Source organism: Scatophagus argus, chromosome 22 (assembly GCF_020382885.2).
Source record: "Scatophagus argus isolate fScaArg1 chromosome 22, fScaArg1.pri, whole genome shotgun sequence".
NCBI classification, from domain to species: Eukaryota; Metazoa; Chordata; class Actinopteri; family Scatophagidae; genus Scatophagus; species Scatophagus argus.
Genome location: NC_058514.1, coordinates 5,789,393 through 5,810,919, shown reverse-complemented (window position 1 = coordinate 5,810,919; position 21,527 = coordinate 5,789,393). Strand labels below are relative to the sequence as shown.

The window sequence follows — 21,527 nt, the reverse complement described above, 5'->3', positions numbered from 1 at the left end:
TCACAGTGGCACTTTGAGCCTTAAGTGAATGAAACCAATTGTTATAAAACAAGCTTTATTAAACAATGTGTTGAGCACAGTTATGTTTGAACATAAATAAATTAGTAAGCCGACCAAAGATGCGGTCAGTGCACGTAGAAGCACAATCCACTGGTGATAAATGGGGGAGGATAAAGGTTTTACCAGTAGAGGGCACTGCTGCTCCATAACTGCAAGAAAGACGTGTGGCATATTGATATGGAAAGTTTACCGTTGGAGTAACTTCATTTTTATACCATGTGTTCAGCTTGAGATTTAATGACATATCAGTTTGAACGGGTAGGACTTCAGTAGTGTTTAATAAGTGCTTAATTCAGTCACAGTACTATCTATTGGAATGTTGGAACGCAATAAAAACATTTGTACAAATAACTTCCTGTTATCTCCACTCAGTAAAATGTTACTATTCTTACGACTATATCAAACTACGTCAGCCTTTATCAAACATGTAAAAGTTACAAATTACCTTTTGGCTTTTGACATTCTTGGCACTTAGACCCTCAGAAACATTCACTAATGACCACAAAAGAAAGCTCATCAAACCTTCAAAACTGTATTTTGGCAGCCATAGACATTTTATGGTGTATGCAAAAGCTATCATGCTCCGCCAAAGAGGCTGTAAAACACCTTTACAGTCAACGTGCCACACAAAGCAGATACCTTCTTTAATAAGTTTTCAGTGTAACCCTTGTTTGACCAGACTGTTCTTTATAAATCAATAGTTTCACTGCAGATGCTCAGAGCATCCATCTGTCTGCAAACAGTGATGAACTCCTCCTGCACAGATCGGTCTGCCTCAGACGACATGTCCAGATCCAGGCTCTCCTGTGAGGCTGCGCCCAGTGTGTGATAGTGCCTCTGTGGGTCAGCATGGCCCTGGTGGCCAGAGGACGGCACATGACCCGCACCCTCTTGCTGGAGAAGCTGATGAGGCTGTCTCTCTGGGCTCGGGCAGAGGACCAATGAGGACCCTCCGAGAGAGGCTCGGTAGAGAGAACAGGAGGAAGAGCTTCCCCTCCAACGTTCAGGTGATGAACAGCTGGAGGAAGAGGATAGGGAGGGAGATGGTGGAGCACCTACAACAGTGTCTCCTTGAGTTTGGGTGCACGGGGGTTGGGGTTTAGTGGTCATTTCCACACAGGAAGAAGTCCGATAAAGGCCAGGGTCAGCAGAGAGAGGATCACAGAGGCCGTTGCTGGGAAGTGCACAGTGGTTGTTTATGGAGAGATCACTGCAGCGAATGGGCCTAGCAGAGCTAAATAGGCTCATGGGAAAGAGGGCCTCGCTGAAGAGTGCCTCGTCTATGCTGCGGCGCAGGTTGATGGGCGAAGGTGGCCGTAGGTCTGTGGTGGAGTCACTGGTAAACGAGGATCCACCTGAGGGCTCTCCACCTCCTCCATCTCCAGGTTTTTCGGAACCCTGTAAGTCCAAATCCAAGTCGAGGTCTCTGTAAGCCAAGGCCCTGTTGCTGTGGTAGAGAAGGTCCAGACCGTTCAGACTACTACCAAGCCTCTCATCCATCAGAGTGTAAAGAGGTAGGTTCTCTGTCTCTCCAAGCCCAACGGTATCAACAATGGCAAGCTTCTCCTGTTGGCTCAGGGACCATTGGTAGCTTCCGGGCAAGATGGTTGACTTAGACGCCAAAAGCTCAGTCCAGCAGCTCCCTGCAGCTGGGAGGTGGTCAGAACAGTATACTGGTTGTGCAACCACCAAGGCTAAGGTGAGACAAACCCCGAGCTCACAGAGTCTGCAGCTAAATTGAAAAGTCCACCAGGGCCAAGGGTGGAAAACCTCCTCTCCACCTGCAACACCCACAGCATTGAGAATTGCGTATAACTGCAGTCCTGCACATGCTAAAAAAAACAATGCTGAGAGACAAACAGTTACAGCTGCACGGTCCCAGTCCCGGCTCTCTGCAAAGGGGCAGCGGTTGTAGCGCTCAGCCGGTGTTGGAGATGTGTTATTCAGGTGGTAGATGTGCTTTGAATCTGCCCGCACATAGATGTAGAAAACAAAATAGGCAGCAGACAGAAATGTGGCCAGTGCAACAAAGGCTCCGCGGGAGATGAGTGAAAGAAAGAGGCAAAGGGGAGGCTTTTGCTGGTAAAACTTCAGTAATGTCACCGGTCCGAATGCAGCAGCGAAGTGCAGGAAAACCAGGCAGGCCAGGAAACAGGGTCTTTGGAAGGCTGAGTAGGAGAGCTGCATTCTTGAACGCATAGAGAGGAGAAGGAAAACCAGACCGAAAGCTGCAGTCAAGCAGGGAAACGGTGCTTCGTAGAGCATCAGTGAAGCCTCTGTGGAGTGCAAGCGGTCCTGGTGCCCGTAGGCATCGTACAGGAGTGCGAAGGATCTGGTACAACCAGCAGCTAGAAGAAACAGGCTGACCAGGGCAAAATAGCCACATCCAGATGGGCATCGTAGGGGCAAGCAGAGCAGATTGAGGGCTGAGGCTAATGTTAGCATCACAAAGGCACAACCAGCCCCGTAAACATGTGCCTCCCAGGCCAGGCCCCAAGCTGCCATGGCACTGTTCCAGTCGGTGTACAGTGGCACCAACATGAGTGGAGCTGGGATCAGGAAGGGGTTAATTGATTGGTTTGTGGCAGTTGTGTTTTGCGTGGGTTTAACGTCTGACACGGTTGTGGATTCCCAGGTGTCTGAGAGGTTGCAGATCCCGGATTGCTCTTTATTGCAGTCTGGAAGGAAGGTGACTTTGCTGTCCGTCAGGCTGGAACTCCAGTCTTCAGTGTACAGGGAAATATGAGGAGTTTCTGGGGAAAGAAAGTAGAAATGCAGTGATCAGATTAGCTCAGATCACATCAGAAATATCTGGGAGGATATACAAGATTAATGTCTGCATGAGTAACTGAAAGGAAGAGGGAAAGAATCCTAGCAGAAATAGCAATATACTTTTTTTTTATCACTGAAAAGCATGCTACTTGTCCACTCATGGGAAGACACAGACACATTTAATCAACATTCAAACTATCTGAGCCAGAAAAGAAATTGGCTCAGGTCCAGGATGGTGAAGGCGTGCTTTCCTCCTAAAGTGCTAATCCTGTTTAAAGGCTTGTAAGAAGGGGACTTCAAACTGAGCTGGGTAGCGGTGTGTGTGTGTGAGTGTGTGTGAGTGTGTATCAGCCCACTCACAACCACGGAGCTAGTTTCTCTTGGATTACGTAAGCCATCTGGAGTTTCCATGCGAGTACATGTAATTATGATTGTGTTAGACAACTTTTAGCACTGCAAAGGAAATGGTTTTGCTTTGGAAACTGAGATGTAACCGTGCACAAATAGGTTCGCGTGAACATTGCAACTACGCCTGCAAGGCTCATCTGCAATGTACGTGTTTATGTAGTTCAGTTACTGGAGGGTGTCTTGAATGGGATGCAGCATAAGACGCTTCACATGGCATAATGCCTCACAGATGGGCAAAAAGACATTTTTCAGCCTACTAGTCTCCGCATTGCTGAGCTTCACATCATGGAATCATCTTATTCTTTCCCTTTAAACATAACCATCACTTGCTATCTTTGCATAAGAGAAAAGAACGTGCTGAGGCCTTTAGTCTAATAATGGCTGCTTGAAGAAAACAAAGGTAGTTAAATGCAACAGAAGAGAAGCAGCTTCTAATTGCATCTCTGTCATTTGCGCACACACAAGCTCATCAGTCATTTTACTGCAAGCTTATCAGAGACAATCACTCCTCCATGAACAGCCAGCTGCTGTAATGCACCGCAGAGGCTTGGATAAATAAACAGGATAAACTGACAGCATAGTAAATCACACAGCAGGCAGGTTTGATGAAGTGCGTGCTCACAAATACATTTTTGCAATAATTTCTGTGATAGAATCCTTAATATGTCACTTAATACAGCTAAAAATGCCACAACTGTTGTATAAAACAGTGAAAAAAATATGTCCAGTGATGTCTGGGGAATACATTATATCGTTTGGTAATGTTATGTGCCAGTTTAAGAACTTATGTGCAGACATCACCACCGCAAAACCCCTAAATCTTTGCATTTAGAATGAAGATGTCTAACTTGTTTCCTAAGTAAAAATAAAAGTGGAATTCATGTGGTTTAGCATTTTTGTGTTAAGCCTTTCTCATCTGTCTTTTAATGTACTTTTATGGGTTGTATTCTTGTGTTTCCCATCCCACCCTGTCCTGGTCCCCCTAATTCGCTCCTTTTGTTTATGATTTCCCTTCAACACCCGCCTTCAAAAAAGGGGAAGACGCCCATAGGTGGGTTTGTTATTTTTAAACTGGGACGGTTTTCTGCTCTTTCTGACTGGCCTGATTTTTACAAGTCTCTTCACATGCTTTGTGTTTTCTGCCACTGCTGCTCTTTGCTCCTCCTTTTGCAAATGCGTAGATCCAGTACATGGCATCTGTTGTTTCCATAATGTTTAACATCTGTAAGTCTGCAGCTCTTGCTCTACGGGGGCGAGTTAAAACGGTTGACAGTGTGCGCTTGCTTTTGGTACTCTAACATACCCTTTCGTTGGCTCAGTGTTTATGTGTGTGTTTCTTTTTTTGTCCAGTTTGTGTTGACACTTGCTGTACTCAAGCATCCCTTGTGAACAAAGTCTTGCTCTTTTCCTGCCTCAGATCCTCAAGACTGGCAGAGGATTTTCACAAGTGCTTTAGCTTACGCTTCAGCACCCCGCTGTCTGCTTGGTGATGACAAAGTCTTTATCGTTTTTCCTCATTCATCTCCTGACCAGGGAGCTGAATCACTGTCCCAGGTTGTGATGAAAATGTCAGGCTTGAGGAAAAATGGCCTGACTGCCAGCTGCTGCATGTTTTACTGTAGCGCAGCACAGCAGTTTTATGTCAGACATCCTGAGTTGTCTGCTAAAGGTTAGCCTTGTCCTCAAAAGGTGGAAAAACAGTTTGGGAGGCTTCGGAAGGCTTTTGAACTGATGCACTGTTTTTAAAATTAAACTCTGAGGAATCCTTAATTAGACAAAATTTATTGCCTCAAGTCATGTATGAAGTAAAAACTACCAAATGTTGGACTGCCAAGTCAGGCCAAGTGTGCAATTTCAGTGCCAGCATGGCACAGTACTCAGTGTCAGTGCTAACATGCTGATGTTTACACAGATGTATTACAATATAACTGTGGGTTTTTAGCTGTCATTGTTTAGCATGTTAAAATGCTAATGTTTGCTAAATGTGGCTTTTAGGAGTGGCCTTAGATTTGCAGGTTTTATTGTCTTAAACCAAAGTAGTGATTGAATAAAAAAGTCAACCTGATGATGAAATGTGATGGAAAGTCAGGGGATCACCAAAGTGATGGCATTTCAGTCATCCTATTTAAGACATACCATCCAGTAATTCAGACTTCGCACTCAAACTCACAAATGTTAACTTCATGGTGGCATTATTGAAAAAGTCAGGAGATTAAAGTTGTTGTATGGTTAAACATCTCTGCAGTATTTGACGAGTGGTGGACCAAACTGACTGACTTTGCCATCCCTAGTGTTGCTCCGCTGGCATGGCTAACAATTAAACAGATTAATCAATGTCAACAATAATCATTACTTGTAGCCCTGCCCTGAAACAGGCTAATGATGTGATGGCCTGTTTGTTCAAACTCCGTAGTGAATTGGAACCAAATGCATTGATATTAATGTGTTAACTTGAGCAGGGAGTTATGTTTAATGTTGTTGGAAGCTATGACAATAGGAACTGTAAAACAAAAAAACTTGCCCTCTATGACTGCACTGAGAGTGTCATCCTGTCAAAACAGACAGTAGCCGTGTGGGAAACGTGGCCGGAGTGTAAAACAAACACACAGCTGCAGGGATTTGAATGTGCGGGCCACCGATAAAGTAGGTGGGGTTCGGGAGTATGTTAGACCAATGATTTGTCCATCCATTGGTTTACTTTCCAGGGCAGTGGTGGTGATCTGGATGCTGCTATGTCAGGCCCAGTGGAAAACGTGACGCGTATCGAATTAGTGCCGTGCTTGGTTGGTCTCGCTCATGCAAATAAATGTCACGCCCGAGCAGCCGGGCAGGCCGAGCAGCCTGGACAGGGTTTGGTATGTGGTGGCTACAGTACAAGAATGGATCAGAGCGTTGCGTTCCGCTGCATGTTGCTCGGTCGTCTGACACATTCCTGTGGGGACAGGTCTCTCATGCCACAGACTGTAGACACATCCACAGAAGACAGACAGCCTGAAAGCAAAGAGTCTATGGACACCAACTGAGAGGTCACCAGTAAAAACTTCTCAAATGTAATTCTAGTTTTATTTCCCTAAAGTACTACACAATACCTACTCAGCAATAAACAGCAGACACAGTTATCACGCAGCTGATTGATTCTGATTTAATTTGATTCTGATTTGACATGAAGACGAGGCTGTAGCTCATAAATGTAATCACTCCCTTCAACATTCACGGCTCACTCCACAAAGGAATACTGAGGCCTACTTAGAGCCTAAAAATTTGATTTAACTGTTTGACAGACTGAGAAACAAAAGAGATCCACACTCTGTTTAGTCAAGCCTTTGGGATTCTAAATCTTCTGTTTGATGGCAAAAAGAAAAAGCTGACATCAAACAGAAGTGAACAAGTGAAGGATTTTTTAGCAGCTTAAATGTCAGGTATTTCAGTTGACAGTATAGTCCAAAAACAGTGCTAAAAAAGAGAGAATACTGCACTTAAATTTGCCAGGTTGGCAGAATGATGCCTCCAAATGAATGGTGTTTTTTGTTCTGCTATATGTGTTAATAAGCACACAACATGCATATTAGTTACTGCAAATTTAGAACAAAACTAAGAGGCTATGGCCATGCTAGCAGCTCTAGGAGGCTGCACTTATGTACTTCAGTAACTGGAGCTAATGCTAATATGTGCATAGCAGCACACAATTGTTGTGCTAACAAGCTGATATTCAGCTTGCGTTGCAGATAAGCTCATAACACAAAGTGCAGCTGAGTGTTGTAGTTTGTAGTCCTAAACTACAGTATTGGACAAGGTACCAGCTGACCTGATGATGGTGCTGTGGGTCAGTGGGTTTTTTCTTTGGTAAACGTGGAAACATTTGTTTGACCAGTGACCAAACATGTCAACCCAGTTGGCACCACTGGAGAAGTCAGAGCACAAGGACTCATCCTCTGGAAAACATCTGTTCAAAATTCCATTGTTATCCATTCAAAAGACATCACCTTCCCTAGCACGCTAGGCTACGATGGCAGGGCTACAAATCATACATCAAATTTTCATTTGACTTGATTCAACATATTCTACATATTCTAGCCCTTCTTTCATAATGCCTACAGCTGTTAAGTGATGATTAGTGTGAATATTTAATATAAAATTCAGTATAAATCAGAAGAATTTTAGATCTTGGAGCTGTCTTAAGATGATTCAGTTAATTATTAATACAAAGTGAAAGCAAACTGTCTAAGAGATAAATGAGCACTAACCTTCTGAAAATCAGCAAGCCCACATAATGCGTCTTGCTTCACAAATCGTTTCCTGTGATGAGTAGTTTCATTTCAGGTCTCGGTGGAAGCAGTAATAGGGTTATATTGATGTCTTAATTTCTTTGGTTTTTGCTTGTAAATCATGAAAAGTTTCACCTGAAGCAACTTAATCTGTGGACCAGTTGAACTAATAAAGGTGAAGGATTCCACACACACACACACACACACACACACACACACACACACAAACACTCAGTTGTCTGTGTTGATTCTGCATCATGAAGTTGAAGGTCTGTGTAGTTTTCATCTGATTGCTTTCATTTTCAATCTGGATCACCTCAGAAAAAGCAATTTAGTTGGAGCTCATGGAGAAATCAGAGCATACATACTGAGGAGGAGCCTGCTAGGCATGCTGGGAAACGTGAGGCTGAGAGTTTATCTGCTGCTTAAACAGTTGCACTTGACTGCAAAAGCACCTGCAGTGGGTCTATCAAAAGTAAAAAGGGGAGAGCTTGTATGGTAATTCTAAATTCGTTTCTGTTCAGCTGATATTTTGATCACCAGACTTTGCCGACTCACATGATTGTTTCGGTCAGCTGGAGGGGGACATCTTCAGCGAATGGCACATTTGACAGGTCTATTTTTGAAAATCACTTGACAACATCTGCTATTCTGGGAGAGGTAATGTGGGTTACATCTGCTCATGTGAACTGGGCCGATCACCAGTCTTTTAATAAACATACTTCACCAGAAATCAAGTTCATGAGACTTGAGACCAGACTAATTCACTTTGACTTAGAGCCTACACTGATATGGAAGGATTTTTACATTGATATTATGATGAGAATCTCCTTTGATTTTTCTTGATGGAAGAAGTTCAGCGTGTTTTAGGGAATGACTAAGCTGCAGCTAAAACAAAATAAATAAATAAATACATTTTGTATTTTATCATCAGTAAGAGCTCTGGACTGACAGCTACAGACAGAAGACATGGTCACCAGACTTTTCATGGGATTAGTTGACAATAGCCAGGCTTACATCCAGATAGATTGTAGTGCCAATTTTGATCTCATTTTCAGAAAAAAAGAAATGGGAATTAATGCTTGTTTCCATTTGCTACCATTAAGCCAACATTAGGAACTGGTTCACTGAGGTGAAAGAGGTGGTGTCACCAATCCTCCTGTCAGGTCCCTTTAAACCACTGCACTGCAGAAGAAGATGATAAAAGGCAATAAAGAAAATGTGATTGAAAAATGGCGTTTTGATATAGTAAATTAGATTTATTCCTGCTTATCGCCCCACACAAGCCGGGTGCTTTAGTCTGCCTCCATTTTGTGTCTCTTCAGTGGACATTTATGTTGTGTGTTTCATGTACATCGTAATTTAATTGTCAGGTCTGCACTTATCACTCCACCAGCGGGTGGAAGGAAACCAAATCGAATGTTGCTGCCCTTGGTTTCATCTGTTATTATATTCTCTACAGTATTTGCACCTAATGTTCTAACCAGTTAATAAGTCACACATCTATAATAAGAGCAATTTGACACTCCGCTGTAATGAATAAATTCCAAAACAGAGTATTGACACTGACGTATGCAGCAGCTCTTAATTTTGAAACACTCCGCTGTCGTCGGCCAGCACTTAATCGATACTTGTGTGTGTTTTCAGTTCCTAAAGGTGGCTGTTTTCGTCAGATCGAAGACTGTTTATCTGAGAGACAGCACAGGCAAATATTTGTTTATCATGTGGCCAGTGTTCCCCATCTTTTCTGCTCTCAGGGGTTCTCCAAACTCACAGCTTGAATGAGCAGTTTTCTCCTCCCATTGGAAGCAATTAGCGGCTCCAGGCAAAGGATCCAGTGCTCTGACAGATTTACTCATATTGAAACAGCTACAGGACAGCCTGTTAAGGTATCAGCGTGCAGCCCTTTTAGTTGTCCTCCTAACCGTATGGCAGTGCATACACATGCTTCAAACTGATGGGAGGCCAAAGTAGGTTAATGTGTTTGTTTCGTGTCTGAGGGATTTGTTAGCTCACCTGTGCTCTGCGGAAGGGATGGTGTTAGCAGCTTAGCGGATGGCGTGGAAACGTCTGCCAAAGCAGTGTCACTATCCCCGTCTGCTGAAGGAACTGCGCCTTCCTCAGCCTCCTCATCCTGCTGATCCTCTTTGCTTGGCAGCCCTGGGAAGACACATGGAGTTTAACCTCGGAGTGATCTCAGAGTGATCAGGAATTCAACTTGAAGAACCCAACGCTGTCTTCTGGGTTCTGGGGAAAACAGATTAGCATGTCTGAAGCCTGCCCGAAGAAAGTTTAACCCGTTCTGTTCTCCGCTCACAGCATGACTGAGATGTCACACTGCAGAAAAATGGAAGGACTACATTTCTTAACCCAGTTCTGTCAAATGGATCAACCTATCATCCACTTAGTTGCAGCCAGTCATCCATAGCATGGTAGTCTGGCCCTCTGTAGTCTAATTACATTGACATCCCGATGTGTGTTTGCGTGTGTGTGTGTGTGTGTGTGAGCATGGGTGTGTACATCGTGGTGCATCACAAACCCAGACCACTTTGTTCAATCATCTGTCTTAGTGCGATAAAGTGAAGGCAAACATGGAAAAGCATTTCATAAAGAGCACAGAGAGACAAAGAGAATGACAAAGCCACATCACTCTTTCCCTTTGGGAAAAGTCAGTCAGCCCTCTGCACAGGGCTCGTGTGGTTTACAACACAGTGCGGCAGTTAGAACTGAACGGTGGACCAGATGAGATTCAGCAAGTAAATCTGTTGGGAAATAGTGATGATGAAACCGGAAACATCAGGTACTGCGTTTCACAGCTTCAGAATGAATATTTATAAACATACTGAGGCATGAGGCTATAGTGGGAGGAATAATGAGCTAGAAAAACAATCATGATGGCCAAGAGGCAGTGCAAGTTACTATCATACAGTACTATCTGGGTCATGCTCATAGCGCCGAAGTGAATTCTTCAGTTAAGTTTTAAGAGACTCCCTGAGCAAAATCTGCTTTATTGCGCCGCTGGCCCTCGACGCAGCTGGAGATCTGTCTCAGCCAATGACGAGTGATGAGCAACAGAGTCAAATATCATGTCTTGATTCAAGGCTCCTTTAAACATAGATGCAAACGATGCAGGACTTAAAATACTAAAGTCAAACAAATTATTTGACCTCCCTTCTTTTTCAAGCAGAATTTGACTCAAAAAAAGAGATTTGCTCAAAACTAACTTGTTGTCTTAAAACTTTTTAATTGTAGATTTCTCAAGTCCAATTTGCAGTCTTTTTTCCAAACAGCAAAAGACAGTTTTGACAGGTACTGACTGTTTTGTCAGTTTCCTTGAAAATTGTTTGCTGTCATAACTTTTTTTTTTTTTTTTTGTGATTGCAATTAAGCTGTTTGTTGTTGAGCACATCAAGTGAACTGGAAGGAGACACAAAGCAGGCAGATCGCGGCGGCGTCTTGTATCTGCAGGACAGACACGCTGATGTGCCTGTAGATTAAATTACAGCATCTAACAGGATCTGCTGCAAATGAGATTTAAGGACAGTAAACATGTGCGCTCACTCACTCAGTCACTCACTCAGTGCAAAAAAAGTGGAACTCATCTCTTAAGCACAACACTAGCAAAATTATTGATGATTAGCTATTTACAGAGACTCTGCTGACAGAGCAAAACAACAGCAGAAAGGGATGAGAGAGGGGAAACAGCTCAACACTACACATGCTGAATTATCATTTTACCACCTAATTAGTGCACAGTTTCGGCCTTCATGTCCTCAAAGTGTGACGTTCTGTCTGTTGTTCCTCAGTTGAAGAAGAATCTGTCTGTGTGTCTTCTCTCACCTCAGGCTGTTGATGTATACTTCTTTGCATGCAGCGCAGATTCATCCAGCCTAAATTGAGTTTGAAGGGGCGTCCACAGTGGAAAGCTTTTGAGACAGTGATTTCAGTTTGGTGTGGGAGTTTTTCAGTGTTTCAGAAGCCCCTCGTTATCTTCAGCTTCCAGAAGTAATAAACGAAAGATGATGTTGTACTCTGTTAGACTATCTACGAGAGCCCCGAGAGAGTTTGTGAAACTCTCAAATACGCTGAGCGTGTAACGATAAGAAGGAAAAGGTTGAAGAAGAGAGCTCGGTTCTCACAATCAGATAAATCATCTTGATTCTTTTTTCTCAAGGTGCTTACACAAAATTGCGTCATGTCGTCGTTAATTTTGCTCATTTTTGAGACGGTTACTGAGGGATTTGTGGTAACCCCATTAAACTGTAAAGTCTGACTTTAAAATCACTCTGAATGAAGGTGAGAAATAATCCAGATTGTTCTATAATTGCATACTTGCATTAGTCAGGATAATTCAGCCTGAGAGCCGCGGGTTAAATCCTGAAAACAAACTTAATCCCATTTTTTTTTAAAACTCATGGACTCATTAAAGAAGTCACTATGACAACAGTAACATAATATTAAAGTCATCATAGTGTTCTCTATTTGCATTTAAGCCTCTTCTCCAAGTAAATTCTATATGAGGAATATCAGATATTCATGTCACACACTCTGCTCGTAAATCTATTCCCATAATCACTTAATCAGCCGTTTGCTGTGCTTTAGCTGTTGCTGAGACAATATATCCTTGCAGGTATTAATGGAGTGTGTTAAGGGTCTAGTCTCGCCGCTGCCAGTTAGCACAGCATACACTAATGAAAAAAGTGGGAGGAGGGGAAACAAGGAGCAGAATGAAGGGAAGCTTTTAGGAACAAAATGTACAGCAGTGGCTATCTGTCATCAGCCTCGACCCCTGGTTCCTCTTTGCCTTCATCTTTTTATTCTGCTCTCTCTTCTCATAATTGTCCTTGCTGTCTGATGCTCGTGTCCCTCAGCAGAGGGTGTGACACAGATGCACAGCATTGCTGTTTTTGTTTTTTTTATACCTGACTGCCTCCTCAAGGGCATCGCCACACAGCAAATGCTCTCTCAATCAATGAAAGCCCACTCGTTTGTGTGGTGATGTTCCACACCTCCTGCAGAGGAAGCTTTAAACGAAGTTTCAGCGCACGGTTAGAATATTCATATTGGGATAATGTATGATAATGCAGGGGGGACGTGCCTTTATTTTCACGTCAGTCTCCCCCTGTGTCCTCTGGCAAGGTGTAATACCTAAAACACTGCAAGACTCCGGTGCAAATGGTGCAAATATTCCCACCAAGCAGACAACAAGGGTGCATGAAAGCACGTATCCTATTGGTTATCATTGTTTGTCGTTTCTCCATGGACGACCAGAGATTTCTCTCATCCCTCTCATTCAAGACAATTTCGACCTTCAAAGCAGCCACAGCTGACATGTCCTGACAAACAAGCGGCAGGTATTTGTGTTTGTACAGAGGTAAAAAAGATTGCTAAAGGAGGAGGGGAACAGGAGGAGCAAGAGGAGGAGGAGACTAAATGGCAAAAGGCATGTACAGCATCCATGAACACTGTCGAGTGGATGGTCCCACAGGAGAGGTGGTGGTTTCGCTGAGTGTGCACTCGGAATACTGATACACGGCCACGACAGCCCTCCCCACCCAGGCCTGTAGCCCCCCCCCCCCCAATTTTCTGTATGCCGCCACACGCTGCACAAACCAGAGCAAGTACAGACACAACACGGGGCAACTTAGACAAAACATAACCGTCACCACTCTGACTACAAACAGAGATACAAGATCTGGAATAAATGCATTCCAACACTGGAAAAATGCATTAACAATCAACCTTTGTTTTACACTAAGGTAACTCGTAATGTACTTTCTGACAGAATAGTCTACATCAAGTGAGAATGCAAAACCTTTAAAGGAGATTTCAGGTATTATTAAACCTGCCACTGATTCATACTTACCAAATGCTTAGGAATTTACATTAAGGGTCTGACATGTAAATAAAAAGCCCAGGATTAAAAACACCAGAATTCCCCTTTCAGTCCACCTTTCCTTGGAAACAGCACTTGACAAAAGAATCTCATCTCAAGGTCCTTCTAGAAGCTGTGAGCTTTCGATTGTATCACACATGAATGAGGGCTCCTTAAAGATCGTGTCGTATGATTGAAAGCTCCAGAATAGTTTGAGTTTGTCAAGCAAATAAGCTAAAGGTACTTTGAAATAACAGGAAGTTCAGATAATTTTGGATAAATGTACATTTTTATAAACCACAGAGATAACTGATTTTCTCAAACAGAGTACCATTATGTGCTGTACATGCTGAGGGAATATTGCAGACATTTTGTGTATACCTCCACCAAACAGTCTTGGTTTTATCAGATTGACATCGACCCTCCCTGGCTGAGAATAATCGACTCATCATTTTCTGGTTCAGCCTTTGACTCCACATGATTAATGTGTCTGTACCTGGAGGAGGATGTTCCTCTGAAGATTCATTAGGCACACAGACACCAGACTGCCACCACTGTTGGGGGATGGTTCATGAAGGAGAAGGTGTAACCTCAATGTCAAAGCTCCCTGAAACCTACTGGCTACCCGTGGCTGTTTTAGCTCATTGTCTGCTCTGTGGAGAACGAAACCCCCATCGAGCAGCCTTCACTCAAACACTCTGTCCTTTCATTCACAAAGGTAAAGGCTTACGTGATGTTGCGGAAATGCTGCTTGAAAACTAAGCTGTCAAAGGGAATTGGGGAAAGGGAATTTTGCTGTTGCTAATCAATTGTATATAATAGCTTTTCCCTCAATATACTCTTTCTCTCTCTGAGCAAAGTGGACGGACATTCCAACATATAAACCATCACTGTAATCTTGTACATGTGGATATCAGACATATACTTAATGATGAGGATTTCAACAAGATCAGGATTTATGCTGATGTCAGACCTTTGACTACTTACCGTGTCAGAAATGTCATTGATCAAGTTGAACTGTCTGCAGCCCTTTGACAGCCATCTATTGAATGCTTAAGACCTGTCTACACGTGATTGATCACATCTATTGAGTCAATCCAGCCATTATTGATTTAACTTTGCTTACCTCCTGCTATTGGGAAGTTAACCCTTTGACTCTGAGTTGTGCTTGATGTGGATTTCGGCGCTAGTTTCTGAACAATCCCCATGGCAGTGGTGATTACCAATGACTGTTCCTCCACAGATCCCGATCTGGCCTCGGAGACGCCTTGGTCAGGCTCACTCTGCGAGGGGTGAGTTTCTGTCGTTGTGGTCTCTCCAGCATGGAGGGTGATACTAAATGTTGGGTATTGTGGTTTTCTGATGAACACGGTTTGTGAGGACGTAGGGGGAGTAACAGGCCCCAGAGGGTGTCTCTTGGTCAGTGTGGTCTCCACCAGTCCTGGGACTGTTGTTGTGGTTTTGGCTGCTGCCCATGTCAAGGCAGTGGGAACTGTAGTTTCTGGTGCTATCGTTGAAGAGATCTTTTCTGTAAAATCTCCAGTCTCCACTTTATCAGTGAATTTATGTTGTGGAGTGGCACCCATGCTGGGTCCGGCTGCTTGTGCGGTGCCCCATGGTGGGTGGGTATGTGTTGCGTTTTGTTCAGGAGTGTTTGTGCCAGTGGGACTGTCGGTGAACACAGTGTTTCTGATAGAACTGATTGTGGGAGAGTAGGAGTCTGAAACAAGGGTATCATTGTGGCTCTGCGCTATGTTGCTGTGTGGAGAATCTGATGTCCCCGTGGGAAGTGATTCTGGGCCTATCTTTGTCACGCCGGTTAGAAACCCCTGAGTCGAACTGGTGGGTGGTTCAGAGGCTTCAGAACTGCTCCCTTCTCCCGAGCCAAAGTGATCTTGCAAGTGATTAATTGGCTCCGTAAGCCCTTTGTCAGTTGTGGTCAGTTCAGCATCCTTGTTGTTACTGTCTGAGCTCCCGTAAAAGGGAATATGGAACGGTAGTGAGGGAATGGAGGGGAGCTTTGACCACCAGGAAGAGCTTTGTTTATTTTCAGGTGGGTTTTCTCTTGATGGCGTTGGTCCCCAGAGGGCCTCTTCGTCAGCCACAGCCTGTCTGTGAAGTAGTAAAAAACACCAGAAGCAGAAGGCCAAGGTCTGGAGGAGGCGAAGCATGCTGTCGACAGTGGCTCACGGATTGGTCACATGTTGTTCTCCATTCCCCTTACTCCCTGAGGCGGGTTTGGCTGGTTCTCTGGCAAAATGGCCTAAAAGACGAGAACACACTGAGTGACACACTTTTCATACACTCTCTGGACAGCTCAGTTTAAGTTGACGGAAACTTAATAGATTTTGCATCTGCTCATTTTTCTTTTCATTGAACATTTTTGGAGGGCCCAGTTTCCGTTTTCTCTCCCAGTGTGACCTGCTTTTTAGCTCTTTTTCCAGGCTGCAAGAGTAAATCAAATGTTGAAACTATGCCACCCATTCCAAGTGACTACCACCACAAATCACAACAAAAACTGAAATATTATGGACACCCCACAATTAGTGGTGTGCCTTCAGATGTGGTGGTCAGTATTTATGTCATGCTGCAACTCACATGCATGCTGTGTCGCAGCAGTTGGGTGGCTACACGGACTGACCAATTAGAAAAAGAACTTCCATCCATATGTAATCTATTCAGTAAGTAGTAGTCAAGAACTAATGTGTGTGTGCGTGAGTGTGTGTGAGTAGGGTTGGGGGAGGTTAGTGAGGAATTAGGGTCTGGGTTGCCAACATAAGAATAGAGGGACCTCTTTTTCTTTTGTGGAGCGCCGAGTGGTTCAAAGTCACAAGTCTGTTGCCTCAGTGAAAAGACTGGAGCAGCGAAGGAATTTCCTCTGTGAGAACAACAACCTGTGTGCTTTAGCTGTACTTAACTCCCCACTAAACTCCCCTCCACCCCAGTTTTGGCCTTCATCTCTTTCAATCTCAGATTTATTTGTTCCTCAAAGAAAGATTTAGAGACAGATCTGTTTTATTTGAGAGATTAAAAAAACCAAGACATCAACATTGGCAGAAATGTGCTGTCACAATTTCTCGCCATGCTCTTATTCTCTTCAGGAGGGTGATTTCACACCTTTTCTACATTGTCAGCCTATGTTCTTCCCTCTGACAAGTTTATTTACGATGAACTTTTTTGCTTTTTTGTCCCTAACCTGTGCCAGTCCTCTCTTCTCTTTTAAGCTTTTGCTCTTTCCTTTCGTACGCACACACGGAAGATCAATTAGCCACTATAGCATCAGAGCCTCAAGCATGTTTTCACTGAGCAGGAGAGCCGGGACCTGACCTGCCATCTCTCCCTCTGTTCCCTGCCTGGAGGGATGAAACCAACCTGGATACATTCAGATATCGAGAGGGGGAGGTGATGGGGGTCAAAGATAGAGCTTCCCACACACTCCCTACATTTAGCATTTTGACTGAACAGCATGAAAATCAGTTTCCAGTGAGGTGAGGTTGTTTTTAGATGCCTGCGTTCTCAAGCTTGCACCAACCAACCCACACACGGTCGCGTTTCATGCGTGCGGAGATATGATTGTAGATGAATTTGGATCTGACTTCGCATGTTAGTGCAGTTGTGTACTTGTTCTCCCACATGTACTGCTGTTACAGCAGGCACGCTCACCCACGCAGCTACGCACACACTTTGCTGTCTCCTTTAAGACTTTTATAAACCTTATAAACTGTTAAATACTGCACTTATAGAGAGAGGGAAAGATGTCTTGTTGAGAAAGTTTTGGGCAAATCATCCTCCTTGATTGCCTTTTCGTTGATTAGATGCATAACTCGTCAATTATTTAGACAGTGTCAACAATCTCACATTTCACGTCAGTATCACTTTTGCTCGGCATCACCTCGCGTGGTAAAAGGAAACCCGTGAAGCATGCACAACGCCTGCTTCACTTCACAGTGCGTCTCCCGGCATGTTTTTAAGTTTAGCATCACTCAGTCAGAATAGGCAATATCTCCTCACATCTCAGCACCACAGGAGCAGTTTTGAGCATTTTTTTGATCAATCAGTCAAGTAGAAGACCTTCCAACCTTATTTGATTTGACTCTCGTAACATGGCAGATGATATTTTGTAGGTGGCTGACTCATCTTGTCATGGCACACATCCAAAGGACTTTTTTTTTTAAAGATGTCCTTTAGTCTTAGGTCTTTCATCTCCATTAGAGTAGCTTAAGTTAGGACTCACTGCAACTCTTATTTGTCATAACATTACAATTTTTAAGCCCCAGTAAAGGATTCATCTGAATTTTCTAAGATAAGCTACATTATGGTCACCTGATGATTTTCAGTCCTACGCTCAACCTTCTTTGCGCTCTGATTTGCTCTCCAGTACCTCCTGCAGGAAATATCAGGCTTTTTAGCATCTAATGGCTGCACTGCAGTCACCAGCCAGTTTCTAACTTTGTCTGTCGGCAGTTTGGTGCTGAGCAGCTGATATACAGTTTGTTTAGCAGAGCTTTGTGCTGAAAACATTTACTGCAACTGAAACACAATGATGAGAGTGTCAACAAACTGAAACACACCAAAACGCCTCATAGGGCTGAGGGGAACTGCAGAGTTTGGAGATAATAGTGAGGGGCTGTGGATACGAGCGTCCACTTTGACACACACATCTGAGCCATTAATAACGTTAAGAATAAGAGCTCTAACATATAAAGAAAACATTTTGTTTGCAGTGAAACTAAAATAACACCACATCTTTTACTTTACTATAATTCCAGATTGGGCCTTTAACTTTCTTTTCGTCACTGGCCACCACATCAAATACACGCCTGTTAGTGAAGGCATTGTCTGGTTTGACAGGCAGCAGAGCAAGTGGAAAGGGACTATGAAAAGTGTCTTTGGCGAATTTACAAGTTCCCTCTATTATCTGGCCGGCGTTTTGTCTCAGTGCTCCTGACAAAGATGGGGCCTGCCACTGTAGTGTGCTCAATGGAGCAGAGAGGGTGGAAAGAGAAGGAGAGGGAGAAGAAAAGGGAGGAGGGCAAAGAGAAAGAGAGGGGGAGACAAAGCCAGCATATTGACATTGGTTTGTGGCATTCTCAGCCCAGGAGAGTAAACTCCTGCCTCACTCTGCCTAATGCTCATTTTAGTTTCTTGCCAGAGCCCCTTTTATTAACTCTGTAAACAGACTCCTCTCTTTCAATTTAGTCTGTGTGTGTTCATCAGAAGTGTCTCCCCCCCCCAACACACACACACACACCTCTCTCTCACTTCTCTGAGGACCATCAGCCATCTTGCTCTCAATCAGCCTTCAACCTGCTCCTACCATATTTCTCTATGGAAATTTCTCCATTCTAAATTAATCTTACGGCATTACAAGCCCCTCTGTGATCATAATAAGGCCACTGTGGTAAAGCTAATGAGAGACAGAAAGATGAAGGGTCTCTGAGAAGGAAAGTAAAAGGAGAGGCGCCTGAATTAGAGGTGTGCGTCACTCCTAAGTGATTGAAATGGAGAGGAGCTACACACTGAGGCGAGCCACAAATGGAGATGAACTGACTGTGGCCAATGTCATTACTATTTAACAGACCTGCTGTATGCACGGCAAGGCATGAGGATCAATGACACAGTCTGGGATAATGGAGTAATTTAACTTCCTGCAAATGGCTGCTGTTGTGGGTGTCAGTTGTTTTTCTCCGAGTCAGCTGCGTGGACGTGCGTATTCACAAGCGCTAGTCTTCACTGTAGTGTTACTCTCATAGTTATAAGACAGCACACTTGCGTTTCAGTTCGCATTTACATGTGCATCCTTCCACATGCCGCAGGGTCCTGTATTTTCATTTCCTTAACATCAGGCTCTGTATCCAGTCTAAAGACTCAACTTATGGCTTTTTTTTGTTGTCCTCTCTTGACTTTGAGGCTACGTGGGGATGTCAATACAGCACAGATTGAATCTGACTGGTCGCTTTAAGCCAGCAGGGATTTATTCTGCACAAAGCAGCACATTTGAATGGCTTTATAAGGTGTTAGAGACCGTAACGTAGCGAACAAGTGTCTGTCTATCCATTTACCCATCAGCTGTTGTTGTGGTCATGGAAAATTCTTGTGACATTTGGGAAAAGAATGTCCAGAGCAACCAAGGAAAAGTATTTTTAAAACATTAAAATATTGGAAGAAAATATGAATTTTCATTCACGTTGCAGGATTCATTTTAAGGTTCATTATGGAAAAGACTACAACATTTATACTGGTAAAGACTGATGAGACATTACATGTCATATCAATACTGTAATTTAAAATGTATTAGTGAGGTTATCGGTATCATTTTCCATAGTATGCCTGCATACTTTGTGCAGTTCCATTTCAGCAAATACTAATTTTAATAGAAGAGTTCAACAGTTTTCCAAAATGTTGACAGGATCTGTACATCCTTCTTATCTATTTAGTAAATATACAACTACAAGCAGTTAGCTTAGCTTAGCATAAAGACTGGAAGCATGTCCTGGCTCTGCTTTGGAGTCTTTGCACGGTTTTCAGGAAGTTAGTGCTTCTAGCCAAGAAATAATCTGGTGCATGATAGTCCCATTAAAGTGCGCCTGTGCTTATTATTAATAATAAACTAAGCTAATCAGTGGTATTTATGTGTATATGAGAGTAGTGTCAATATTATTATCTAACTCTATTTTTATATTTGTGCTTCATCAACCACTCTTTAAGTTAACTATATAATTCCTTGTTTGACATCATTTTCAAGTAGATTCCCTGGCATCCCATTGCTGTGAGTTGCGAGGTACAGATGCACAGATAGAAATAGTTCGGCCAACTACAGTCAATAGTTCCTGGACATTATTGACCATGATGAGGGCCGCTCACATGTCCGAGAATAGCCAAACCTCTGTAGCATCACAGGCGGGAGTCCAACAGGTTACGTCTGTCCTGCAGGCTTCACAACCAAACAACATCCTGAGTCATGCTATTTGCAAACAAGATTAATGCCTTGCTATTCTGGTCTGTGGGGTTTCCTCTGGCCATCTTACAAATCCTGTTTCCAACATTAGCAGCACCATTAATAACCTCTTTTGGACTTTCATTTTTCTCTGAAAACTTGCTGATTTGCTCCAATCTCATTTTTCCTCTTTCATCAGATCACTTTGGTCCTCCAAACATCTTCCGTGCCTCTTACACTCCACTCCTTCAAAACCCCACTTTGACTGCTCATGAAACATATTCCTCATGCTTGAGAGTGACATTAATTGTGCCCGGCTAATGCTTGTGTTAGCTCCGGAGCTGATGAATGCTGTGAATCTGCGGACTATAAAGGGCGCTCTCAAACACAGGCGTTCCACAGGCTGCCTTTGCCATGGTGACAGCTGAAGCCAAAGACGTCTTGCTAATCCCCGGGATTTGAGCACCTTTTGGGCTCCGCTGTTCCGCTTGTAGGAGTGTGCTGCGCTCACATGCAAATGGGTAGCCTCAAACACACACACACACACACACACACACACACCCAAACAATCCGTGCTTACAAGAGCATTTGCACCAAAACACACACACACACACGTATATTTTTGCACACCCACATGACAGTTACAGATGTTAACATCTTTATCTATCAGGACACAGTGGCAGACACACACCTACCAACACACACACACACACACACACATTTGCCGCTAAATGACTCAATTTGATCTCTTCAGTCCTAAACCCTCTTGCGTGTGTTAAAGAAAACACAGCACGTTTGTGTGTCTCAGCATGTAACAACATGCATATGGGAGTCAAACCCACACGTCTCTTTTCCTGGATGCAAAACAGCTGATTAACACACACACGCAGACAGAAAGATAGAGAGAGAAGAGGGGGGGGGCAGATGAAAACATGTCAGCTACTTACCTACAGATGTATGGAATAAGATGGAGAATCCACAGCCAGCGGTTTGTGTGTATGTGTGTGTGTGTGTGAGCTGCAAGAGAGACGGTGTATCTGAGTCCGTGTAGGTTCGTCTGTATGGAATTGAGTTCCAGTCTCCCTCCCTTCCTCCCACTCTCTCTCTCTCTCTCTCTCTCTCTCTCTCTCTCTCTCTCTCTCTCCCCATTTGTCTCTGCCTCTCTCGCTCACTGCATCAGTAGTCCACTGTGTGGCTCCCGTCACAATGC

At 43.6% G+C, this 21,527-nt stretch overlaps 1 protein-coding gene across 2 annotated transcripts; it reads right to left on the bottom strand.

The window, feature by feature from the left end:
• Nucleotides 1–47: 47 nt before the first annotated feature.
• Nucleotides 48–21,435, bottom strand: prrt4b (proline rich transmembrane protein 4b). 2 transcript variants are annotated; one of them, XM_046378678.1, is made up of 4 exons: nucleotides 21,265–21,435; nucleotides 14,507–15,643; nucleotides 9,522–9,665; nucleotides 48–2,813 (listed from the first exon to the last, which is right to left on the bottom strand). In XM_046378678.1, the coding sequence occupies exons 2-4, from the start codon at nucleotides 15,549–15,551 to the stop codon at nucleotides 748–750; spliced, it is 3,255 nt and encodes a 1,084-aa protein (XP_046234634.1). In that variant the 5' UTR covers nucleotides 15,552–15,643; nucleotides 21,265–21,435; the 3' UTR covers nucleotides 48–747. The 2 variants fall into 2 exon arrangements, with proteins under 2 accessions (XP_046234634.1, XP_046234635.1); XM_046378679.1 differs by lacking the exon at nucleotides 21,265–21,435 and having other exon boundaries at nucleotides 14,507–16,002.
• Nucleotides 21,436–21,527: the final 92 nt, after the last annotated feature.